The sequence below is a fragment of the Rutilus rutilus genome (genome assembly GCF_951802725.1).
Source record: "Rutilus rutilus genome assembly, chromosome: 7".
Classification (NCBI taxonomy): domain Eukaryota; kingdom Metazoa; phylum Chordata; class Actinopteri; order Cypriniformes; family Leuciscidae; genus Rutilus; species Rutilus rutilus.
In genome coordinates, this window is record NC_140221.1 from 45,641,066 (window position 1) to 45,667,593 (window position 26,528).

The 26,528-nt window shown below is 37.7% G+C and overlaps 1 protein-coding gene across 2 annotated transcripts; it reads left to right on the forward strand.

Moving 5' to 3' along the window:
• Window positions 1-466: 466 nt before the first annotated feature.
• srrt (serrate RNA effector molecule homolog (Arabidopsis)) lies at window positions 467-26,428 on the forward strand. Of its 2 annotated transcripts, none has more exons than XM_084413846.1 (20): window positions 467-581; window positions 1,388-1,541; window positions 1,971-2,115; window positions 2,948-3,094; window positions 5,057-5,245; window positions 7,055-7,224; window positions 9,146-9,324; window positions 9,408-9,518; window positions 11,886-12,066; window positions 12,618-12,781; window positions 12,867-12,928; window positions 14,758-14,836; window positions 14,922-15,113; window positions 16,934-17,104; window positions 19,974-20,127; window positions 20,991-21,184; window positions 21,303-21,459; window positions 23,072-23,167; window positions 25,859-25,961; window positions 26,099-26,428. In XM_084413846.1, exons 2-20 carry the CDS (start codon window positions 1,424-1,426, stop codon window positions 26,172-26,174), a joined length of 2,688 nt encoding a protein of 895 aa, XP_084269972.1. In that variant the 5' UTR covers window positions 467-581; window positions 1,388-1,423; the 3' UTR covers window positions 26,175-26,428. The 2 variants fall into 2 exon arrangements, with proteins under 2 accessions (XP_084269972.1, XP_084269973.1); XM_084413847.1 differs by having other exon boundaries at window positions 578-733.
• The last annotated feature ends 100 nt before the right edge of the window (window positions 26,429-26,528 follow it).

A 26,528-nucleotide genomic window follows, 5' to 3' on the forward strand; every position in this document is an offset into this window, starting at 1 on the left:
AAAAAAAAAAAAAAACAGTTTGAATTAGTTTTATCGAACTGAAAAATGAACATGAATTTGAAAATGTCTTAGTATTTGGTTTGTCTATGCTTTAATAAATATCGATTTCACAAATGTAGTGCTTTTTTTTATATTTAATTTTAATTTGAATAATGATTTTTTTTACTCTGATTAATGTTTATAAGATTTTACAAAAAAACTTTATTTGTGTGTAGTCAAAATTCACTACATATAGTAAATTTTGAAATTAGTTTTTACATTATCTGTTAACTTGGTAGATTTTTAAAACTGACCAATTTTGCTAATAAATATTAATTTCCTTGTAAAATTATTTTGTTTCAACGAAAAAAAAAGTTTCTATTTTAGCTAAAACTATATTCACGTAAATGATTAGTTTTGTTTTTCTTTATAAGAAATGCACATTTCCAAGGCCATTGTTCAGTAATACTGCGGTCATCCAGTCACACGGTGGCGCTGTAGTTCCGGTATATGTTCGTCACTTCCGCTGCTGTAGTTCAGGACGGTCGTGCGCTGGGCTGGCGGGAGTTCACCAGATTAAAACCTTTTAAACCTAGTTATTGGTTAGTATTGGACATACAGCTATTATTGTGTGTCTTACCACTGATTTTTAACATTGACTAAAAGTTAAACGTCACATCTGTGCAAGTTTGTCTGAACGTGTCCCTCTTTGTTGCGGTTAGCGACTTTCTCCTTACGTAACTCGACGGAGCCGGTATGAATACGTGCCATTTGTTCTTAATCTGTGTATAATCGCGTTACATGTTCTTTGGGTATCTAAAATGTTCGATAATTTACTATACACTGGTTTTTCTGGTTAAGTTGATACCGGGACACGAGCTGGACGCGCGCGCGCATGGCGCTGGCTATTGTGTGCGTAGTCTGTGTATTACTGATATGACTTTGTGTATTCATAGTTATATTTTTAATTTCATTCACGGTGCTCTCTGTATCTGCACATAAGCTTTTACACACACGCAAAAAGGATTCATTTCTGTCAAAAAAAATTCTGTCATTTCCTCTTCCTCAAGTCCCACACCTGTATGAGTTTCTTCTCCTGAACACAAAATATATTTGAAACAATATGATTAACCAAACAGTTGATGGACCAAACAATTAACTTGAATAGTATGTTAGTAAATTCTGACATTTTTCAAAAATCTTTCATGTTCAGCAGAAGAAAGAAATTCATGTAGGTTTGGAACAACTTAAGGGTGAGTAAATGATGACCGAATACATTTTTGCTTGAACTGTCCCTTTAAGAGAAATGTAGGATTTGTAATTTTGATGCACTTGTGCGACACATTGTGATTTATGCATTGAATCTGTCAATAATAAACATTCATCTCCTCTCCGTTGTGCATCACAGCAAACCTCTTCTGATACTCGTCCTCATTTAAACACCATGGGCGACAGCGACGACGAGTACGACCGCAGACGCAGAGACAAATTCCGCAGAGAGAGGAGCGACTATGACCGTTCCCGGGAGAGAGAGGACCGTCGGAGAGATGACTGGAATGACAGGTGAGGAAGAGGGAATTAACCTGCATTAGGGAAATACATTTACATTTATGCATTTGGCAGACGCTTTTATCCAAAGCGACTTGCGTTGCATTTCAAGACACGCATTTACATTCTAATCAGTTCTGAATTAAATGTCACCAGTATATAGAACAAAATATATAGACACACGCCATATATTTGTCAGATTCATGCAACACCACACTTTTATCTTTTAACTTTTATCTCTAACAAAACTCAGAATTAATACATTCTTACTTTTTCATCCAGTCGGTTGCAAAGTGTTACTGTATGCACAACTAACTGTGATTTGTAACATCAAGTGGTGTTTATAATTCAGGCCCTCCATTTGAATTTCTTGGGGTATGATATTAGTCAAAAGGCTTGTATGTTTGCACATTTTTATATATTTCTTGTGGTTGTCGTTTACTGACGGCCCTCGGCAAGAGAGTGGGACCGGGGCCGTGAGCGGCGCAGTCGAGGAGAGTACCGGGACTACGAGAGAGGCAGACGAGAGAGATTCTCACCTCCACGTCATGACATGAGCCCCCAGCAGAAGCGCATGAGGAGAGACTGGTAAGAGCTTTCAGAGAGAGAAGAGTAACTTTCAGTGCTGCGTTGATGTATTTTTGTAGGCCAGCCTGGAAATTAGCATCACCCTCGTTTCTCTTGGTTAAAAACCAATGTGATTTTTCTGTTGGCTTTTGAATTATAGCAGAAAATAAGCTCTGTGACTGTGACCAACAAAAGTTTATAATTCTTAATTGTTTTGTTAATGATAATCTTCACAAATGAACTCATTTTTTATGAATTTGGAATCCTAAGCAGAAGTTAAATAAATAAACGTACTACACCACACTCACAGTACATCAGTGTCTCCACCATTAAGCTTCCAACATCTTTCAGTTTTAATAAAAATAAATATAAAAAAATCCCTGAAAGTTTGTTAAAATAGTTTGAAAGAGCATGATTTATAAAGTGATTTATGAGTAGATGAGTTTACCAGTTTGGTAATGTCCCCCGATGATCTCTCTAGTCCCATTTAAACACTTTTTTTCAAGAAAAGTAAAAGCTTTACACTTGTGAATTAAAAATCACAGTTATTAATGTATTTTATGTCTTTGAATAGAAGTGACAATATCTTGAGCTTGTGTTCACCACAGACTTATTTCAAGCATTTAACCAATTAAAAAAACCTGTTGACTTCAGGATGGTGGAACTGGAAGTGCTAAAATGCAGGTTTTGGCCTACAAATATGTGTCATCCCTGCAGCACTAAGCAAAGTGACGTCACGTCAATGCATGCCCTCTATTGTAGACTGATTATTTGCTTGGGGAAAAACAAATGGAGCACCTTAGACCATAACCTCACTCTGCATTTCTTCCTCCCTCTCACTTGTTTTTCTCAGGGATGACCATGGAGGCGACCCGTACCATGGTGGCTATGATCTTGGTTATGGAGGCGGTGGAGGACCCAGCTATGCCCCCCCGCAGCCCTGGGGTCACCCTGACATGCACCTCATGCAGCCTCACCATGGGATCCCCATTCAGGCCAGGTGAGAGAGAAGGAAATGAGCAGCTGTAAATCCATCATTTCTAGGGCTGCCCTCGACTAAACTAATGTTTGGTCGACTAGTCGTTTATTTAAGTCATTAGTCGACTAATCACGCGTTTATATTAAAGGCACACTATGCAGTTTCTGTTTTTTTCTCAAACAGTGCCCCCTAGAGTCGCTGTGGAGTACTTGTAATTAACGTTACTGTCGTAAATATCACTCACGCAGAGCCGTCTCTGCACTCTTCCGACCGCTCTTTCTTCTTTTCTTCGTCGACTCTGCCACGATTCACATCTGAAATGCGTGCTAGTGTCTTCCATAGAGGCTGCTTCATATGTTGTTGATGTATGTGACGTCGTGCCGTAAAGCAAGTCATGATTCTCGCGAGATTTATCGGGGCGCCACCTCTCAAACCTGCTTTGCTATCGGGATGATTCGTCCTACTACGAGTTCATTTACCATCGAAATGATTTCGAAGCTGTTATATTAACCCTTTACCAGCAAGCTGTATTCATTTGACCATAACTCTTCAACTCTTCAAGTTTGCACTTTCAAAACCATTCAAATTGCCCCTGACAGTAGACAACATGCGCTTTTCGGCAATATACGGCTTATTACGGCTTTCCGTCTGCAAATGACAGCAGCGCGGGAAGGAAGGTTTTGAACAGAGCGATACGAGGCGCAGCAGGTTAGAGTGTTTTGGATTGCATAAAAGAAACTAACAAATACATGGTGAAAGAAGTGTTAGACAGCAGAAGAGGGGATTGGGATGATTTTTAATGAAACTTGGGAAGCGGATGGCCGTTACTCTTTCACGTATCTAAGCATGTAGTGAATGCATGTGTATGTATGCGTGCATTTGTATGTGAGCGTGTATGAAAAAAAGTGTCCTAAATGAAAACTCTGCAACCCAGTGTCACAAAAAAAGACTTGTATATATGTATTATAGTTAATTTTTCAACTTTAAAGTGTTCGTTTCTTTCGTTCATGATTTTTTTTCAGTTTTTTTTCTAAATTATTCTCTTTTTTTATTTTTGTCTATTTAAATTCTATTTACAAACTCACCACACACAATAATGGTCAACTGTAATTTGTTGAAAGCTAATCTTTTTCTGAAAAAGATGACGCCTTGCACATGAAGAAAGCACATTGTTTTAGAATTGTACAGTCAAAAAATCAAAATGTGAAAAACTTATTTTAGCTTCAGGTTCTAAAGGGTTAAGGTACAAATCTTGCATAGTGTACCTTTAATAAGCCATAAATCTCAAGTAATGTGCATTTAATTCTATATAAAATAGATAGCCTAATCAGCGCTCAGCATAAAGCTTGCCACAGCGCACCGCCAACTGTAATGATTATGAATGTGTCGTAAAAAAACAAAACAGGAGGAGACGGTCTAAACATTTACATTTATTGGTAATGTTTTCGTCTGCAGAGATTGTTAATGATGCTGACTCGTCATCTCCGCAGTAGTGGACGCGCCTATATGCACGTTTCATAGCCTACGGATAACATTGACGGATTACCAATTTAATCAATTTAATGAGTTTATTAAAATGTAGACATTTCAACTTTTCTATAGGTATATTTCTCATGTCTGTGAGGCAAGTATACGCTGAGTTTCGGTTCATTAATGTGATGCTCTCCAGTTCACTGAGACCGAATAGACAAAGCACCATTATTTATTTATTTATTTATTTATTATTTGTTATTGTGAATTTAAAGTAAAATTAAACTAGACTTTTCCTTTCGTTAATGATCTGTCCGTTACAGCCTGCCTAATTTTGCCACTTCTTGTGGAGTATTTCTTTCTTTTTTCTGCGAACCGACTAATAAAATCTTAGCTGACCAAACCTCTTCTAGTCGACTGACGGTTACTCGACTATTAGGCGGCAGCTCTAATCATTTCCTTGCAGTTAACCTGTGTGTGAAACGTTTCTTCTTCTCTCTGGTCTTCCTCCAGGCTGGGAAACATCCACGATATGGATCTCGGTCCTCCCCCTCCTGTGATGAAGACGTTTAAGGAGTTCCTGCTGTCTCTGGATGACTCTGTGGATGAGACGGAGTCGGTCAAACGCTACAATGAGTACAAGATCGATTTTAGGCGTCAGCAGATGCAGGACTTCTTCCTGGCCCATAAAGATGAAGAGTGGTACGACAACAGTTGCTGTTTTTGCCCTAGTGTTTTGTTTTTAGGTGATGTTTTTGCATTAAGCTAGTGATCGCGAGAGAGTGCCGAAACAAGTCCTGCATCTCAACAAAGAAGAGGCTGATTTCTGCATCTCTGAACATTTGACTGTTTCAGTTTATAACCACACCTCCGGTTAGAATAGTTTAATTATGTTAAAAGGATTTTGGCTGGACAGTTTTGTCTTTTTGTACTGACAAGTACGACTTTGTAGTCAGTGATGCACCAAATTGATATATTTTCTTTCTGAAATTTAGTTTTTTGTTGCTGATAACTGAAATCGATTAATTTTTTTTCAACATACCTTCTGATGTTCATGTTTATTTTTGTGCTATAACTATTAGTAAAGAGGAAGAGATTATCAGTTCACACTGGCACTTGAACTGATGCAGCTACAGAGTAAACGCACCATCAGAGGAGCGCTAATTAAACCAATTAATTTTTGACCAATTATTTTTGGTTGCTGAAATTTTGGTGCATCATATACTTATATTTTAATGCATAGTTAATTTATTACCACAGTCAGTTGTGTTTTGAGACTTTTTTTTTTACATTTATCATTTACTTGCCATAAGATCGAATGATAATGTCTATTTTGACATCAGTTTGTCTCTACAGCAACTCAATTGGTCTCGTCATTGACTTGATGCAGATGTTTTAAACATTCATTTCTTTTCAGGTTTTTGCATTTTTTTTTTTTTTTTTTTTCTGGTTTACAAATTAACAAAAACCCTTCTTCCCTCCATCACCACAAGGTATTGGAAGATGAGAAAAGCGCTTGGACCCGTCGCAGGAGTCGCTGTTAGTCAGTCAGGGTTCGCACTGCGCACAATGCAGCTGCCATTAGAATCAAAGTACCAGGGCTCTTAGTTAGACAGTCGAACACTCACAATCCAAACCTGCCGCCGCGTTCACGGAAAGAATTTTTTTTTTTTTTTCTGTAGTGTGTGATGCCTTTCTTCCCCTTTCTTTTTCATTTTTGATATTTGGATCAATCAAAACCCCCCCCCAAATGTACACACTCCTCTGAGAAGACCGCTCTCAGTGTAAATGTGTTGTAATGCGGGGAGTACATCAGGTAAATTTAGTGCACACAATGGAAAATGTTTCACCCAACTGTTTGACTCTCATTTCTTGATAATGCATCAGTTGTTATTGTTTTTCATTTTTCTTCTTTGGTGGTGAGTGTTACTGTATTACACACACTTAAACACACAAGTTCTTTTTATAGTATGTAGTAAGACTGACAAGTGCACTTAAGTTTAGCCAACAAATTGGTGTTGTATGCTCTATTCACAAACCTAGTGTGCTGCCTAAATATACAGCTACCTTCAAAGACAGCATCTTAACTAGAACAAAACGTCAGAAATGGACTGATTTGGAATGCTCTACATGTACAGTTTGGCAATAACATGTTGCTAAATATCTATATTCATAATTTCTTGTCTTATTTTGGAAGGAGACATGCAATGCTGTCTTTGAATCTAGCCAAAAGAGCAAATCTTAGAAGGCAACAGCTCAGTGGTTTTGGAATAGAGCTACAATTTCATGTTATGACAAAGTTGGACAGCTATGTGGGATAATAGATATAATTGTTTAGTTTAAGAATTGGTGGTTTACATTTAGACTCATCAAAGCATTTATAGATATATTTAGAAGGCAGGTTAGGACAAGGTTAAAGCTTGCATGACTGGGAAAATAGTTGCTAACGTGTTGTTTTCTTCCCCAAACACCCCATTTGTCTCCCCTCTTTCTCCTCTGTCCGCCTGTCAGGTTCCGTTCAAAGTACCACCCGGATGAGGCAGGGAGGCGCAAAGCAGAATCCCACAGTGCTCTACAGAACCGGCTGAACGTCTACATGTATCTCATGGACAACAGCTGGTTTGAATCCGTCACTTTGGACATAGAGCGTGCTCCACAAATCACCAAGATTTTAGATGCAGGTTTGGAGAAGTGCTTTTCTTTTGCATACTCATTTTCATCATCTAAAATTTACTCACCCTCATGTCATTCCAAACTGTGTTCATTTGTTGATGCACCAAAATTCAATTAATTTGACTATTTTTAATGGAACAGTGACATTTGATTAGTGTTTCTCCAATGGCACGGAGAACTCTAGAATTCAACTCTGGAGGACCATTTTTCTAAATATGCACTATCCTATATTACATCTTTATTATTTAATGGGTGTTTGAATAAATCTGTTGTGAAAACAAGTTTTTATTGCATACACCCTTAAAATGTTTATAACTGCTTTATTAAAATGTAAATGTTTATATACAACTTATTATTTGTGTTGATTGATTTGTCAATTGATTTTCTCGGTTTTGTTTTTTGGCTAAACGAAAACTTGAATTTTGGTGCATCACTTATGTCCACTGGTGTGATTTATGTGAGGTACTATGACTGTTGTTTACCAGCGTGCCATTAAGGTCAGACGTCGGCAAGTAAAAACATGAATGCACTGAAGAGTTTGTTTTATTGTAGAAACTGAAGTTGTAATTCTAATCGAAAGAGACACTGACAGTGTTTTTTCATGTTTAAAACTGTAAAGCTGTTTAATTTAAACAATCTATTGTATAAAGTGCTCTATAAATAAATTGCGTAACTTTACCGGCGTGCCGAATTGAAGAGCTTGTGCGAACATTCATATCGCTAGGGTCAGTACATTACAGTACATCAGATTTCACTTATGTGAAGATAGTAAGGAGAGATGACTGAGATGTCGGAGGATTTTGTGCGCAACAGATCCTGAGCGTCATTGACAAATATCTTGTAAAATGTGTGGTCAGTAACGCCTCTCCCTACACACACACACACAGAGTGCGCGTGATTGCGAATTTGAAAGTGAAAAGTAAGCGCATTCAAAAGCCATCTCTTTCGTCATTTCCTTTCCAAACATCATATTCGGCTTCGCCACATCCCTAATATCGAGGTCTTTACTGTATACAGTCAAACCAAAATTTATTCAGACACCAACATTTAAGGTGTCGCTATAGTTTAGAAAATGGCAATAAAATATGACAAGAACACTTCAGTTATTAAATCAGTTGATATTTCACTGGTTTTGTCCATCCTTTTGTTAGACTGTTTCACAAATGAATTAGGTTGAATCTGTCAGCTGTTAAATTTAACTACACAATTAGGTAATACCAATTTAGCTCAACCAATAACCAAGCAATGCTTAGTTTTGTTCAGTCTGCAGTGTAAAAAGGTCACATTAGCGATTAAAGAAAAAACACTTAAAGGTGCTGTATGTAACTTTCACTCTACTAAAGCATAAAAATACCATAATATGTTTGCATATATTGAGGAAACATGCTAAGTTGACATACTCGTTTCTCTGAAAAACACTTCCACAGCCAGTTAGTTTTTAATTTTACTTAGAAATGTGCGTTTCCAGGCTGGAATGTTTGTTTTTGTTTTGGTCTGTGATACTGCACGTTGCCAATTTTTCATTGTCCATTGCGCTCGTTCCTGTTGCGTGTCCTCAAACTGGCAACCCGTGTGAGCGCCGTCCAGGAGCAGGTGGCGGGAGAACTGACGATCTCCGATATTTTGAATTCGACTGCAGTACCTATTTCAACCACTAGTTGTCATTCTTACCCTTTAAGAAAAACATAATCAGGTCAAAGTGTCTGAATAATTTTTGGTCCCAAATTTTTTCTAAATTTAACTTGTAGTCAATGTATGAAGAATGTTTGGGAATATATGTCAGTTTACTTTATTTTGATCTCCTCACATAAATGAACTATAGTGTCCTGCACCCACTAGTAAAAAAATATATAAAAAATGATATCTGGTGTCTGAATCATTTTTGGTTTGACTGTTTCCTCAAAGCAAGTGTTTGTTTGTTTTCGTTAGCCGTGATAAAGATGGAAGGAGGAGGGGAAAATGACCTGCGTATCCTCGAACAGCCCAACGAGGAAGAGGAGGAGCGGGAGAGACTCTCATCTGGTGGACCTGGTTCTGAACCTCCCAAACGGGACGAGTCCAGGCCTGTGGATGCTGAGCGCAAACCCTCAATTGAAAAAGACAAGATGGTGAGTAGTGAATGTTGCATAATGGAGCAAAGGATCATGCACTATTGGGAGGAACGATGATGTTTAATGTTGTACGTCAATAGGGAGAGGGTGATGAGGAGACCGAGAAAGATGCGGCCGCTTCTGCAGGAGGGAGTGAAGGAGAGAAGCCCGAGAAAGAAGCGCCTGCCGAACCAATCCCAGAGCCCAAGAAGGTTAGTTAGCCAAGTTCTGCTGCTTTGGGGTAGTTGATGTGCCACTTATTGGGCCAGACTGTTCTGTAAATATGTATTATCTTTATTAGATCTCAGTATGTCTACTTGCATTCAATGCAATCCAGTGTTTCCCATTAATTACCTGCACTGTGGCGGCCCACCAATAGTCTAATCTGTCCTGCCACAGTTTCATAACGAACCGAAAATATAAAACATCTTTCATTGTGCTTTGAGCCATCTATCAATCGAGGACATGTTTGCAGCACAAGAGAACCGCTAATGATTATTAATGATAAATGAACCGCTTAATGACATAGCCGATGTAATAAAGCATTTGTATACACGTTTGTCATAGAAATGTAATGCAGGGCTCCAGACTAACTTTTTTCACCTCCGTCCTGGAACCGTCCTGAAAAACTATTTGAACCGTCCTAAAGTGAACGTCAACCGTCCCAAAATAAACATGTTGTTTCTGTTCTTTGTTATTATCATCTATAGCTGTTAGTCACATAATAAAAACACCATTAAAATGTTTATGATATATTATTATATTTATTTAGCTCCATTCAAAGTAGTTATCTGTAAACAGGTAAAAAACAGATTTAATAAAAAATAACAGGAGTTAAATGCTTTTTTGTATTCATGCAGAACAAATATTTTTCTTTTCTTTTTTTTTTTTTTTTTTACATATACGAAAATTAAGAGAAAAATGCATACAGCTCAAAACGTTTTTGAGTTGGTTGAGTTGGTTGGATTAAAAAATAAAAAATAAATACTGGTGACTACATATCTCAAAAATATCATAATTCTTTATTCTTTCAATCAGCAGACATATTTATTTGTATGAATTAAATATAATAAATCCTTATTAAAGATATTAACGAGCAGTGAATGCTTTTTTTTTTTTTGTTGCTTGATCAATATTAAGGACACAGACCGCATTAGGTTTATTACCCACTGTCACTTTAAGACATCGGATCATGTCCAATGACATGCGGATCCAATTGCACTGATGCACATCCGATACACTCAAAACTGTTTAAAACATAACTAACATAGTTTACGTGAATACTCTCCAAAATGGACATTTCGACATAATGTTGTGTGCATTTGTCCATTCAGACACGAAAGAGAGCTCAATTCGGTACTCGCGTGCTGTATAGGTGTCTATGTGCACGGCTGCACGCTTCGGGTCGGGTGTGTGCGCACAGAAAACCGTACCGAATACAGCTCTTTTTTTTTTTTTGCGTCGTCACACTTATTCAGATCTACATGTCTGCTCTACTCATTCTCCCAAGCGTTTACATTTTTTAACGTTTTATGAGGCATGCAGCGCATGTCAACCCGTGTGCCGCTGGGTAGATCAGCACGTTACAGTACAAATGTGCGCATCTACCACAAACGCAGGACATCAGTTCTGACTGGATCGCTTCCCAAATCGTCACTATCTAACATTTTTGTCTAGTTTTTATTCGTTGACGAAAATGTCAACAGATTTTCGTCATGGTTTTTGTCATTCAAAACTAGTTTTTATTTAGTTATCGTCTCGTTTTCGGCTGTGAAAATAAGCCATGTGATAGATGTACCGCGAAACAAGTCTCCGGGTGAGTAGCCGGCCAGTGATAGTAACTAGTAACAGCATGAGAAGACGCGCTCCGTTGTAGTCTGCGCTTGGTCGGTTAATTTTGGCATTTTCTAAGTAAGTTACCCTAATAGGCTAGGAATAAATGAACACACATACAAAAATGTCTTTCGTCCTGTAGGCGTCCTGGAGAATATTTCTGTTCGTCCTAAACACATTTTCTATCGTCCCCAGGACGATAGGACGCCGTTAGTCTCGAGCCCTGGTAATGGTCTCCCAGCAGTCTTCTGCCAAAATAAAAGCTCACGGCTTTAACTTCTTGCAAGTAAAGGAATTAAGACATGCGTATTTGTAATTTTACCACTGTAGTGTAAAGTAAATAATGCAGACTTCCCCTCCACATTAGACCTTCCTCTTTCGTTTCCATGTTTAAATCCTCTTTGAAGACCTATTTGTATTCTTTGTTTTAACCGAGGGTGTAAATTCTTCATTTGTCCTTTTTTTTAATTCTGAATTTAATTCTGATTTGTTTCTTGTACAGCATTTTAGTTTCAACGTCTGTTGTTTTAAAATGTGCTTCATAAATCAATTACCTTAACTGAAATAATATACTTATTGAATTATTCTTATTTTTTTTACATACTATCACAACTAAGAGGTTTGAGTCCCACTGCAAGTCAACGCAAAGACTCTTAATTTTGCTCTCAGAGTGCACCAGAATGATGCATTTAACTTTTTTTAAAATGTAAACTCGTATGGAAAACACTTTCTCTTTCTCTCGCTAGCTGAGTAAGAAGAGGAAGAGGAAGCACAGTGGAGACAGTGAAGATGAAGCCAGTGCATCTGAGAGCGAATCCGATTCTGACTCCGACTCGAACTCTCACTGCTCTGAGAAACCCTCGGAGAAAGAGAGAGAACCGGACGAGGGAGAGGATAAGGAGGAAGAGGAAGAAGAGGAGGGGGAAGGTCAGTGTCAAGGCTTCTGGCAATGAATCAGCAGTGTTAAAGGGATAGTTCACCCTAAAAAGAAAATAACCCCATGATTTACTCACCCTCAGGCCAATCCTATGTGTACATGACTTTCCTCTTTCAGACGAACACAACAGGAGTTATATTAAACAATATCTTGGCTCTTCCAAGCTTTATAATGGCAGTGAATGGCCGTTTCTGTTTTGAAGCCCATCAAAGTGCATCGATCTCATTGATTCGCTTCAGATGGCCTTTATTAACCCCCGCAGAGCCATGTGGAGCACTTTTATGACAGATAGATGCACTTTTATCATGGATGGATGCACTTTTATGGACTTCAAAACAGAATTGCAATTCACTGCCATTATAAAGCTTGGAAGAGCCAGGACATTTTTTAATATAACTGTCATGTTATATTAAAATATCTAGTCATGTACACCTAGGATTGGCTTCAGGGTGAGTAAATCATGGGGTAAATGAAACATTTTGGGTGAACTATCCCTTTAAAGTTTCATGGTTGTGACAAACATGTTTCTGGTCTTTTAAAGCCGCTGATGTAAAGGAGCGGACGGAGGAGCAGAAGGAAAGAGAGAAAGAAAAGGAGAAGAAGCCGAAGGATGATCAGCCTCCACGACCTCGACCTCTTCACAGGACCTGCTCTCTCTTCATGAGGAGCATCGCTCCAACCATATCTAAAGCGGAGATCGTCGCTGTGAGTGTTCACACAAACACACTGCTGACTTTCGCTGTTATTGCCCATGTCGTTGTTGACTAAAGACTTGGCTCTCTCTTGGCAGCTGTGTCGACGTTATCCAGGATTTATGCGCGTTTGTTTGTCAGAACCACAGCCAGAGCGCAGGTGAGTTTCAACACACTTTGAGGATTTTTGACTGGGATTTGTTGCATTTTCTGTTAAGCTGCTTTGAAATATGTATTCAAAGTCCCCGCAGGTACGTCACAAATTCAGTTTTATCAAATTTAAGGTCATAAAATGTCTGTTATAACAAATTTCGGTAACACTTTATTTTACAGTGTCATTGTTACATGTAATAACTATAAATTATGCATAAGTACATGCAATTAACCCTCAACCAAACCCTCATCCTAACCCCTATAGTAAGTACATGTAGTTAATTATGATTACTCAGTACTTAAATGTATAATTACACTGTAATACTGACACATTAAAATACATTTCTTAATTATTATTAGAGGTCTTAAATTTGGGGATGGAAAAACAGGATTTGTAAATAAAACAATGTGATTATTACACTTTAGAAGGCTATGATTTAATTTATTGAATGTGATCGCTGCACATTTCAAAGTAAAAAATCCAATATTGGTCAACTTCTGATACACATGTATTGATATACAGGTACAAACCAATTTCAAACATGAATTTACTGAATAAAACACAGTATTTTAAACGTGCAGTTCCCCATTTTGCTCATAAGCAGTATAAAGTTGAATGTGTGCCGCAGCCCGTTTAATTAATTAAAATAATCTGAGATACATTATTTTTGAGATTGTATTGGTTTGTTTCTGTATGGACATATGGTAATAATTTTATTTGTGCAGGTCTTAAATGTGTTTTTAAAAATGCAGGTATTGTGAAAAGCGCCATAAAAATAAATGTGACTTAAATTTAAATCTTAGATAACTGTTTTTCTCCATTTAAAGGATGAATCATTTACATCAAATACTATTTATTGCCTAGTAGATTAAAAACTTTCCATACTGAGGAGCACTTTTATGATGGATAGATGCACTTTTTTGATGGATGGATGCACTTTTATCATGAATAGATGCACTTATGATGGATAGATCCACTTTTATGATGGATAGATGCACTTTTATCATGAATAGATGCACTTATGATGGATAGATCCACTTTTATCATGAATAGATGCACTTTTATCATGAATAGATGCACTTATGATGGATAGATCCACTTTTATGATGGATAGATGCACTTTTTTGATGGATAGATGCACTTTTATCATGAATAGATGCACTTATGATGGATAGATCCACTTTTATGATGGATAGATGCACTTTTTTGATGGATGGATGCACTTATCATGAATAGATCCACTTTTATGATGGATAGATGCACTTTTTTGATGGATAGATGCACTTTTATCATGAATAGATGCACTTTTATCATGAATAGATGCACTTATGATGGATAGATCCACTTTTATGATGGATAGATGCACTTTTTTGATGGATAGATGCACTTTTTTGATGGATAGATGCACTTTTATGATGGATAGATGCACTTTTATGATGGATAGATGCACTTTTATGATGATAGATGCACTTTTTTGATGGATAGATGCACTTTTTTGATGGATAGATGCACTTTTATGATGATAGATGCACTTTTTTGATGGATAGATGCACTTTTATGATGGATAGATGCACTTTTTTGATGGATAGATGCACTTTTTTGATGGATAGATGCACTTTTATCATGAATAGATGCACTTTTTTGATGGATAGATGCACTTTTTTGATGGATAGATGCACTTTTTTGATGGATAGATGCACTTTTTTGATGGATAGATGCACTTTTATGATGATAGATGTACTTGTATGAATATAAAATGCTTCACTAAATCATTTTAATACAAGGAGATGTGGGATCTTTAAAAAAAGTAAATTTCTCATCTCTGTGTGGCCCAGGTTTTTTAGGCGTTGCTGGGTGACCTTCGACAGAGGTGTGAACATCAAAGAAATCTGCTGGAACCTGCAGAACATCCGGGTGAGTTCTAGAGCCATCAGCCTGAAGAACCATCATGCATAGCAAGCGTCTCGCTCACTCTCTCCTCCTGTTCCTCTCTGACCAGCTGCGGGACTGCGAGTTGGCTCCCGGAGTCAATCGAGATTTGGCGCGTCGTGTGCGTAACGTGAACGGAATGACTCAGCACAAGCAGGTTCTCCGTAATGACATCAAGATGGCTGCTAAACTGATCCATGCACTGGATGACCGGGAGAGACTCTGGAGCCACAAACCCAGAGAAGAGACGGTCGCTCTAGAGGTAATCTCAACCCCTGATACAATTTTAAACACCTTGACTAGGGATGCACCAAAATTTCGGTCGAAACTGCAATTTTCGCTTTTGGCTGAAATTGTTTTGGAGGGCTGAATCAGTGATGTTTATATGATGCGTTTTAACTGTCAGTGTGTATTTCATGCACAAAATGTGGATTAGGGCTGTCAAAATGGCTGAAAAGCTCAATTTGAATTTCTTTCTTAAATATTAGCAAATTCGAATTATGTTTGAAAGGCAATGCTTAATATTAAGACAAAAAATAACTGTAATGTCTCCTATGCCCACAAGAGGGCGCAAGCGAGCGCAATAACCAAATATAAACCAAATCAAGCATTGCTGCTTTTATTGAAATGAAATGACATTCACTTTTTAAAGTGCATTAACTTTTGAAACAGTTCTTCTTAAATAAACAAGGAAGATTAGTTTACGATAGTGCATGAACCTGTAAGTGCATCAGTAACCTGAGGAAGACAGCGTAATGAACTACATGAACGCAAAATGGCAAATCCACTTCTACTCACTACATCTACATATTGTGAGTCAAAAACACCAGAAGGTGAACTTGATATGCAGCGAGGGCTGAGCTCTTTTTATTGACAATGTTTTCAGCTGATGAAAACACACGCTCATGCCAGGTACGGTCAAGTACGTCGTTGCCTGATTTTTGCCACCAACTGAGTGTTTTTGTCAGCAGGAAGCCTTCAAATGAACAACGCAACCGCACCTCGCTGTATACTGGATAAGCTAACAAAAACAAACCGCGTCAGTTACGTCGTCATCATGTCTCGAGCGCCTCTTGACACACCAAAAATTTCAATGTGTAGTTTTATTATTTTATTTTTTTTATTTGACGAATAATCTAATTATTTGACAGCCCTAATGTGGATAATCTACAATGGGTAAACATGTCAGCTGTTAGGACACTCGCTAAGTTTCCATCCACTTGTCAATCGAATTATCTGAATAAAGCTGGTGAAAGTGTGTTTCCATCCAACGGCTTTAAAGCGAATAAAAACCTGTGCGTAATGACGTCACGTGCTGTTTTGTGATCAAATTGGTATATCGAATTGATTTGAAACATTTTAAGGTGTTTCCATTCATTTTCGCACTGAATCGCACAACATTCAAGCAAACATTTGCGAACAAAGTTTTGCTAGACAAAATGGATCGCGGAAAATAACGTTTCCATCAGCGTTTATCGCATAAGCCGTATATCGATCAAGATAAAATCCGATGAGACCGAACGTATTTCATTTGAGTCGATATTCATGAAATTCAATCGAATTTTACTGTTTCCATAAGGCATTTTTCATTCGATATCACTTAATTCGGATAAAAACGTGTGGATGGAAACATAGCTACTGGCTGGACTGTCAATAATTCAATTAGTGTTTCAACAGCGGAAAGATGTCAGTAAAATATCTTGTAAACGTTGGCAAGTAACGTTACGTTTACCTCAGGAATTAACTGTCCGTAACTTGTCTATATATATATATATATATATATATATATATATATATATATATATATTCAGATATTTTTTTACTATTGGGTGCAGGACACTATAGTTCATTCATGTAAGTGAGGATAGCAAGATGTCTGAATAAATTTTGGTTTGACTGTATATGTTTAGTTTTCATTATTAAATAAATCTGATTAATTAATGATTAAACTCATTTTGGTTGGAGTTTTCAAGTAAATTACAAATGTAATTTTGGATTTTGTTGTTATTTTAGGAACATCTTGACCGAGCTTTTATCTATAATAAAAATAAAAAAAAATGTTTTCCCTCCATTTTTCTGAAGATCCCTGCTCAGAACCCCATTCTGAAAAACATCACTGATTACCTCATAGAGGAAGTGAGTGCAGAGGAAGAAGAGCTTCTGGGAAGTGCCGGAGGAGCCGACTCTGAGGAGGGATCCAAAGAGGGAAACCCCACCGAGATTACTGTGGAGAGAGATGAGAAACTTGTCAAGGTCTGGAAAGAGACTTTAAATCTCCAGCACACATTTCACACTAAGAAAAAGAAAACTAAGCCTTTTTTTTTTTCTTTTCTTTTTTTTTTTTTACCATTCCAGGTTTATAAATGATTCTCATTATTGTCAAACGGGGAATTCTTGTGCTAAATTTTCATGGATATAATTGTGCAAAAAACCCTAACTCATAAAATAGGTTTAATTTCCATTGTTTCACCTTAGGCCACTTGGTTTTATATGCATTTTATCAGTGAAATTGGGTGAGAGGAATTTTAAATCTGACTTTAAATCCACCTTATTCCTGACGAGTTTACTGCGTTTTGAGTTATGGGTTGCACTTCCGGTTTGAGGAACTTCCATTAAAAAAAGGCTGAAACGAATCATTTCAAATCATAAGGTTGCCCTACAATTAAAGCTGATCGTTTATGGCAAGAGCTCTTTTCAGTCGCTGCTTTCTTTTCCTCGTGATTATTTTCTTTTTTCCCTTTGCAATCCGCTGTAAAAGTATGAAAAAGGACAACATATCCTGCACATCTGTGGTCTGTTCTCCCGAATTTAATTTACGATATATCCCATTAATACTTCACTGGAACGCATGAAGAATCTCTCGTTATTCTCCTCAAATCCTCACGTCTCTTTCCAGGTTTGTTTTCACAGGCCAATGCAATTTATAATCTGTCAAAATGACGGAAATCACTTTGAAATAGTATCACGTAATGCTGAAGTTAATGAACATTTTTTATTTTATTTAGGCAACATAAGTTACATAATACAGATATTACTACAGTGATATTTAACCCCTCCGTTAAAGACTCGCACTTTTGGGGTTATTTGGTCTGTTTAAAGAACCTTGTTGATGCTTTTACACTTTAGAAATTTCCTTTTAATGTTCGACGGTTGAAGTGTGAGTATTAATGTCATCTCAGTCAGGGTGGGAATTATGTAATTTTAGGGGCAAGGCCATTTGGCCTCCACCTTTTCTTTTTTTTTAGGGGCACCAAGGCCATATGACAGGGCACAAAGGCCATCGTACAATTCGATGGTTTTCCCATTCAGATTGATACCATAACATCCTAATTTGGAATAAGACATGGATTATGACTTTTTTAATAAAAAAAAAAACATTTTTTAATGAGAGAGAGAGCACCATTACATCCAGAAGGTATACACCCTCACACAACAATAGAAACAACACAAATGCCAATAAAAGCATTCAGAAACAACACAAATGCCAATAAAAGCATTCAGAAACAACACAAATGCCAATAAATTAATAATTTCCTGCATTGTCGAACGCTCTTCTTCATGTGTTTCAAATATGGACTATAATGTTCAGTAGAGCGCCCTCAGGCTGCTGGTATGAATTGAAAACACAGCACATCAGTATACAGCGCTCATAATGATTACATCGACGCATTTGGCTATAAATTCAATAAAATATTATTCCTGTCAATAGAAATCTGATGTAAACTGAGAATATATCAATATTTCTCCAAATCTGCACACTTTTGAGCTAAAAGCCGTGAGGGACGTTGTTTTGTGAATCGCTTTCATGACGACAGCACAGGAGTTTATGAATGGGAGCGTCTGATGCTCATAATTCATATTAAAGGTATCGACTCATTTTTGCATTTCATAACTCCTGACACAAATTAAGACATAACTGTCAATATAAATTTCTCAGAATACAATAGTGGTCAAATACTGAAACGTGAGTCTTATATCTTTTTAATGATGTAAGTTATAGTTTGTCAAGGTAATAACATTAAATCTTATAGTAACTGAACTATTAAAAAAAAAAAAAAACGCTTCAGTGCGCCGACGCCGTTACCTCTGGAACCTTGCATAGGGCCCTTTTCTGAAAAGGGCACTTATCTACTAGCAAATAGATTTTGATATTTTTAGGTCAAACCGTTCTTGTCTGTCAGTCATATAATGCAGGTCTATGGTCACGGTCTCAAAGAGCAGCCATCCACAGAGTCCAAATTAAACAATTCCCCATCATAAGTACACATTGATGGCCTAAGACACGAAACGAGCGGTTTGTGTGAGAAAACGAACAGTATTTATATCGTTTTTACCTCTTGTAACACAGCGACGTCCAAGTGATCTGACGGCGCCCGCGCTTCGACTGGTGCATAGATAGACATATAGATTTCGCCTTGGCCACGGCAGTTCATGAACGAATGCCGTAGCCAAGGCGAAATCTAGTGTATATATCTATGCCCCAGTTTCGACAACAGAGTGTCGTTCTTCTGTTGGTGCTGACGTTACATGCTTCTTGCACTGCTGTTTTGATGCGTGAGATCATCGATGTGATTATGACACTGCACCTGCACGAATCCACAAACTAATTGAAGTTCAGAGACTACTTGGGTGGAACTTGGACAGGGCCAGGGCACACAGGCCACTGTGGCCGTACGATGATTTTTTTTTCACGGGGCATGAAGGCCAAAGTGTAGGGCAACGGCGGCCATGGCCGCGTGGCCGCGGTATAATTCCCACCCTGATCTCAGTGTGACGCTTTTTTAACATATTGCGTTCATAGAGCGAGCGTTTCACTGATTGTTTACAGCTTAACGGAAGTTACACCCATAATCCGCGCAAAGCATCATGGGGCTGTAGAAATAAGGTGGATATATTAATTTTATTTTTATTATGATTTTTTTTATGATTTTTACATGTACTGTTGAACTAAACTGGGAAGGGTCACAGCACTTGCATATTGTTAGTTTAACTGCTTCTATTGCTCTCCTCATTTGTAAGTGGCTTTGGATAAAAGGATTAATTGTAAATGTAACTAACAAATGTAGTTTCTACTGTGAAACCCATTCCTCAGGAGTGTAATATGTTTTGGTTTTCCTCCCAGGTGTTGGATCGTCTCCTCTTCTATCTGCGTATCGTACACTCTATTGATTATTACAACACCTGCGAGTACCCGAGCGAGGACGAGATGCCGAACCGCTGTGGCATTATCCATGTGCGAGGGCCGATCCCCCCCAACCGCATCACTCACAGAGAAGGTAAGCGCTACTAAGAGATGACTAGTGTGTCGTTTATTCAGCTTTAAAATACTTTCTCTTAGAGCTGGGGCGGGATGATATGTAGGGGTGTAACGATACCCTCATGTCACGATTCAACGGTACTGAATTCATGATACTCCAAGACATTTGGTAAAAGGTTAACAAAAAATTAACTTTATTAAAATGCTAAATTTGGTATTTCAGGCTTGAACTTGGTTGTAACCTAATGCTGGTAACCTTATTGCACAATAGTGACACCAGAATAATAAAAAATCATGATTCTGAAGCTGAAAATACTGAATTATTTTAGATAAATATATGCTTGCACTCTCACTGACTAGATACAGGACATTTAAAATTATGCAGGCCACTTTTTACTGGTAAAATCAGACATTTGGCATTATCAGGACCCACAAATATTCCCCCATTGCATTATTATACATTACTATATATAATGTTTAATATATTTTATTGTAACTACTATATATAAATGAAACTTTTTTTTTTTCTCATGGTAATTTTCATTTTGGGTGAACGATACACAATACATATTGCCACTATACATGATACATATTGCATTTTTACACCTCTAATGATATGTATTGTTGTGGTGATATTAATTGTCTAAAGAGATTTTGCTATGTTGTGGGTATGTTTAGTTGTGAAGTGCATGTCTGCTGAAATTTGTTGACAAACGCATGAATGAGAAAGTAAAAAGAATGAATTAAAAAGAATTAAGCAACTTCTGAATTAAGCAACTTCTGACTCGACCAATGGCCAAAAGTTGAGGACAGGATTAGCTGTTTGTTTGGTGCGAAAAATAACGGAGAAAAAAAGTCACTGCTTTTTCGCCCATCTTGTAGTGTCCGACTGGCAAAAGACATTTGAAGAGAAGCTGGGACACTTGTTCAGTGTGAAGGAAAGCCTGTCTGAAGATGAGGCAGCGAAGATGGGCCGCAAAGATCCAGAACAGGAAGTTGAAAAGTTTGTGTTGGCCAACACACAGGAACTGGGCAAAGACAAGTGGCTTTGTCCTCTAAGTGGCAAAAAGTTTAAGGTGTGTGTGATTTTAAAAACATGATCCTTTGTTCATGTAGTTGTTCATCTGGTAGCCTTGGGGGGGGAGGATGTTTGTGTTTTACTAAATCAATCAAAATATCAATCAATCTCTCAAGGGCCCAGAGTTTGTGAGGAAGCACATCCTAAACAAACATGGTGACAAGATTGAGGAGGTGAAGAAAGAGGTGGTCTTTTTCAACAACTTCCTGATGGATGCAAAACGGCCCTCCATCCCAGAGATGAAGCCGCCACCTCCTCCAGGTCCAGGACAAGGTAAAGCAAGCCTTTTTTTTTTAAGTTGTAAGTGAAGATTATTGGAGCAAGTTTTACAAGAAAATACCATTTCAGTTTTTCACATTTAACTTAAAGGGATATTTCACCGCTGGAAAGATGAATGTGTGTTTAAATTGGGTCATTTATGTAGTAGAAATGAGAAATTATTTTAGAAGTTGGTGCCTTCTAGACTGAGGAAAGCCAGAAAATGTATTTTGGGATCATGTTGATAAAAGACAACAACTCCCAGAATGCACTTGCTTCGCTGCCCTACGAGGCCACGCCCAAGCCACGCCTACTGGTTACAGAGGGCCGTATCGGAAGAAATGACACAGCTAGGCTACTAGTCGACTCGAAACTGAAAAGACGGCGTTTTATCGTGAGATCCCCCTATGGGCGGGTTGAACACATGCGGAACGAGCTCCTCCTACTGGCTGGAGTCTCTCGCCTCTGGACAAAAAAGCGTCAGATGATGATAAATGATGATTTTTGCGTCATCTGAGGTTTTTTCCCAGACACACAATACAGAAATCTCTCGTCTCAGGGGGACATGAAGGGAGGGAAGCACGGTCATCCGAGAAATACTTCCAGGTTTCTACTGATACAAAGCTTAAAGGACAATTCCGGTATTTGAGTCTATTTTGTAGTTTGTTTTGGATGAACAAGAGTGGTGGACAAAGAAATTGACAATGGTTCCTGTCTCGACTTTTTGACTATTTTAGAATTGCCCATGACCACTTTAGAATGGGAGTCTATGGTCATGCACAAACATGCCCTTAAAACAACCCTTAACGTTCGTTTTCAAAACTGTGCAACTCACCGAGTGGTTAGTGGTGTTCGTTGATGATTAAAAACAAATATATCGGCGCAATGTATGATTTCAATCCGTTTATTTTTCTATAGTGGAACTATTTTTTCAGATACCAAACAACTGCGTATAAACTTCCGCTCTTCCGCAACTTCCCTTGCTCTGCTCACGCTAGCCTTCTGAGAGACAGAGAACCGAGCGAAAAGACCTAAAAGACTACAACCAAATGTAAACAGCCCCCTTTCCGTTCCCGGTAGCGCAGTAATATCAACCAGCAATGAGTCCTCCAACGGAAATCAAAGGGATTTTACAAAATGCCAAATAAAACACGACAGAAACTGTATTTCGCTACTCTACTTGTTTTGGAACATCAACGAACACCACTAACCACTCGGTGAGTTGCACAGTTTTGAAAACGAACGTTAAGGGTTGTTTTAAGGGCATGTTTGTGCATGGCCATAGACTCCCATTCTAAAGTGGTCATGGGCAATTCTAAAATAGTCAAAAAGTCGCGACAGGAACCATTGTCAAAATTTCTTTGTCCACCACTCTTGTTCATCCAAAACAAACTACAAAATAGACTCAAAGTGTTAAATACCGGAATTGTCCTTAAATGCTCATCGGTGAAGTATCCCTTTAAATGTTACCTACCGTTTCTTTGTAATTTTACTAGCAATTAAAAAAGTTTCTGCTCCAATTTGTATTAGTGCGTCTGTCAATCTTGTTGATTTGGTATTGAAATAAATTGTGTTATCAGAAGTTGGAGATATGAAATGAACATTGTATTTTTGTTTCTCTCTTCAGGAGTGCTTTCACCCGGAGGTCTTCCATTCCCACCTCAGGCTCCTCAGGGTCTCATGGGCTTTGGCCAGCCCAGACCTCCAGTTATGGGTTATGGAGGTGCGTGTTCGTTAAAGAAGGATAGCTAGAGTGAGAGTGGTTGTTAGCAAGGGTGGGAATCATTTGGCGTCTCCTGGGAGTCGTGATGCAATTGCAAATCAATTTTTAATGCATATTTCAGTTTTGGTGCAACAATTATGGTACATCTAGCTTATCCTTTTAAAAGTATGTGAAAGCTTTAATGCTCACTCAGGTTCTCTGTACAGAATTTACTAGAGATGCACTGATATGAACAATTTGGTCGATACGATAATTCTTTAAAATGTGCAAGAAGATAACCGATATATTGGCCGATAAATCTAAATTTTGGTATAATTTGAGAAAAAACAACTCGCCATTATATCCATGTCCCATGCACACAATTATAATTTTCTCGTTATAATGTTATGTAGACCAGGGGTTTTCAAACTTTTTGTGTGTGTGGACCACTATTTGTAATGAAGAATTTTCACGGACCACCTCATAATACACATAATAAAATATGTCTACACACACCTGAATTAATCCGCACCTCTAAATAGGCTTACTAGCACTAAAACTATATCTGGTCATCACATCAGTATATACGGCTTGTTAAAAGAAAGTTTACTGCTCACAACAGTTGCCACATATTTAATTTATTTACTCAAGTGCCCGAGGGCATAATCAGGTTCATTTGAACAGGCTTATTTCCATAGCAATGGAGTATGAAATCAATACAGTAGTAATAAGAACACTTGGATATAGTCAACATTTCAAAACCTTTGGCGATTTTAGGGTTTTACAAGTCCTCAAAAAGTAACGTTAGGCTTGAGTTTGTTCACTTAACAAGCACATCCGCAAAACATTTCAGAAACGCGAGGTCAAGAAACTAACTGGAAAGTAAAATAATAACAGGCCTTATTCATTCCATTTATAAACATTTCGTTTCATAAACTGCCTATAAACTAAAGGCTATGCGTGTGATGTGATAATGAGAACATATCTGCCTCTGCCACTTTTCTCTTCTTGCTACTCACCGATCCATGTTGTGGTTCTAACGGCACTGAACTTGAACGTCACGGCCGAGCGCCACTAGCCTATTTTAGTAATCACACAATAACTTGACAAGTTAATTTAAATTGTATATCAATATAGGTCTACATATTCTTTTTACTTTTTTAATGGGAATTTCCTGGTAAAATGAAGGTAAAAAAATATTATTTTATATTTTATTTTGCCTTTCCACGGACCACCTGCAGTACCCTCATGGACCACTAGTGGTCCGCGGACCACAGTTTGGGAATGGCCGATGTAGACTATATCACAGACTTGTTGCACGTAACTGTATTTTCCTTTTTGAAGTTATTCCAATCATATTTCAAGCAATTCAAAACCATAATGTTGAATAGTCGCATCTGAAGTGTCTCAGCTTAAGGAAATAATAGAGATGCACTGATTGATCGGATGGTGACCGTAATTGGCCGATTTTCACGTGATTGGCCATGACCGGCCGGTTAGTCTGACATATGGCGATTTTATGCCTGTCAAATGCACCCGGGCGCCGCATGATTAACATCGCGCAACATCAGCATCACATGTGCAAACGGAACGCAATAGGAAACATCGTGAATTACGGCCGTTTCACACCGCAAGCGTGAGCGGCGCATGAGCAGCGCATATTTTTTTTCAGTGTGCATGTTAATCAATGAGTGCATTCACACCGCGAGCAGGAGCGGCGCGTGAGCAGCAGTGAAGCGCGGGTTTCGGCGCCGAGTCTATTTTTGCTGCTGCTCACGCTCAATTAAAGTGAAAGCACACTTTTGATGGACAAAATAAGTATTATTTCACACAAAAAGTGCCCAAAATGCACAGAATTTGCATGTTGTCTAGTGTGTTTTAACAAAAAATGTCAGAATTATATTTATAGAAAATTTACCCATTCAAACTTTGTTTTTATTCAGTTTGGGTAAAAGTACTATATGGTGTTTTATAAAAAATTTAAAAAAATGAATAAACTAGTCAGAATGTACAGTATAAGCTTTCTTTTAGCTTAATTTTAATTGACTTTTTAATTTCCCACACCAGGAGTAATTTTATATAGTACCATTTTATAGCGATTATCTGTTCAAAAAATGTTCAATGCAAAATTTTCTATTAAAGAAAAGATAGAAAATAAATATTTGTGTGTGCTGTAAAGTGGTTAGAAAAAATGAAATCGGAATCGGTTAAAATCGGTATCGGCAGGTCAAACTCAATGACAAATCGGACATCGGAATCGGCCAAGAAAATTGTAATCGGTGCATCTCTAGGAAATAATACATTATTTATCAGTGTATATATAGGCCAACTTTTCTTATCGGGCCCATAAAGGTAACATTAAAAATTAATATAAATCTCAATAAGTCAATAAGCTTGTCTTCTTCCCACTCCTTTTCGAGCTGTAATGTAAATTATTTTGTCTTTTTTTTTTTTTTCTCTTTTATTATGTATATATATTTCTGTTTTTCTTTTCTTTAGCTCGAAATAAAATATTCAAATCAATCAAATCAAAAATCTGCCGATATATCGCGCATCCCACACATAAAATTCTGTTTTCCACAATCAATTTTGCAGTGTTTGTGCATTTAACAGGCCACTTCATTGCAGTGCATCTGTAAATCTACACCCTGACTGTCACCTTTTTCAATGCTGAATTATGCCATATTGAGGTGTTTCTCCGACCTTTAACAGGTGGTCCTCCTTACCCGCCGAACCAGTATGGTGGAGGTGGCAGGGGCAACTACGACAACTTCCGCGGGCAAGGCGGTTACCCCGGAAAACCTAGAAACAATCGGTGAGATGATTTTTGTATTTCAGTTTTGATTTATGTGAATGCAGTCAGGACACAGGAGTGATATTATATTAAGCTCTTTTAGGATGTTAATAGATACGCTTTAATAAAATGTCCTTTTTTTTGTCTCTCTTTTCCAGAATGATGCGTGGGGATCCTCGCAATATCATTGAATATCGTGATTTAGACGCACCAGATGATGTGGACTTCTTTTAGAGCTCCAGTTTTATTCTCTCCATTTTAATCATTTTCTTTTTTTTTTTCTTTTTTTTTACAGTCGTCTCAGCCTTTTCTTGTTTTTGCATTCATTCCAGAAGCAGAAGTCTCTCTCTGTTCACTCGCATGAGTTACAGAAGCGCTCCACCTTGACGTGAACGCATGTCCTTTGAATGTCATTGCGTACTCAGTGTTATAGAATGAGCTTGTGCTTGTGGCCTTTTTTTCTTCCAATAAAACTTCGGTTTGGATTATTTTTGTGTACTGTATTGGTTTTCAATTTAATTAAAATTGATTGTAATTGAATCATGCATAATTTACATTTTACATTAAATTACAATAATTTTTTTTTTT

Bases quoted from the DNA above. Each gene is read 5' to 3' on its own strand.
- srrt (XM_084413846.1), top strand. From the start codon at position 1,424: ATGGGCGACAGCGACGACGAGTACGACCGCAGACGCAGAGACAAATTC. The intron at 15,114-16,933 runs GTAATCTCAACC...ATTTTTCTGAAG, and splicing joins AAGAGACGGTCGCTCTAGAG to ATCCCTGCTCAGAACCCCAT. The intron at 17,105-19,973 runs GTCTGGAAAGAG...TTTTCCTCCCAG, and splicing joins GAGATGAGAAACTTGTCAAG to GTGTTGGATCGTCTCCTCTT.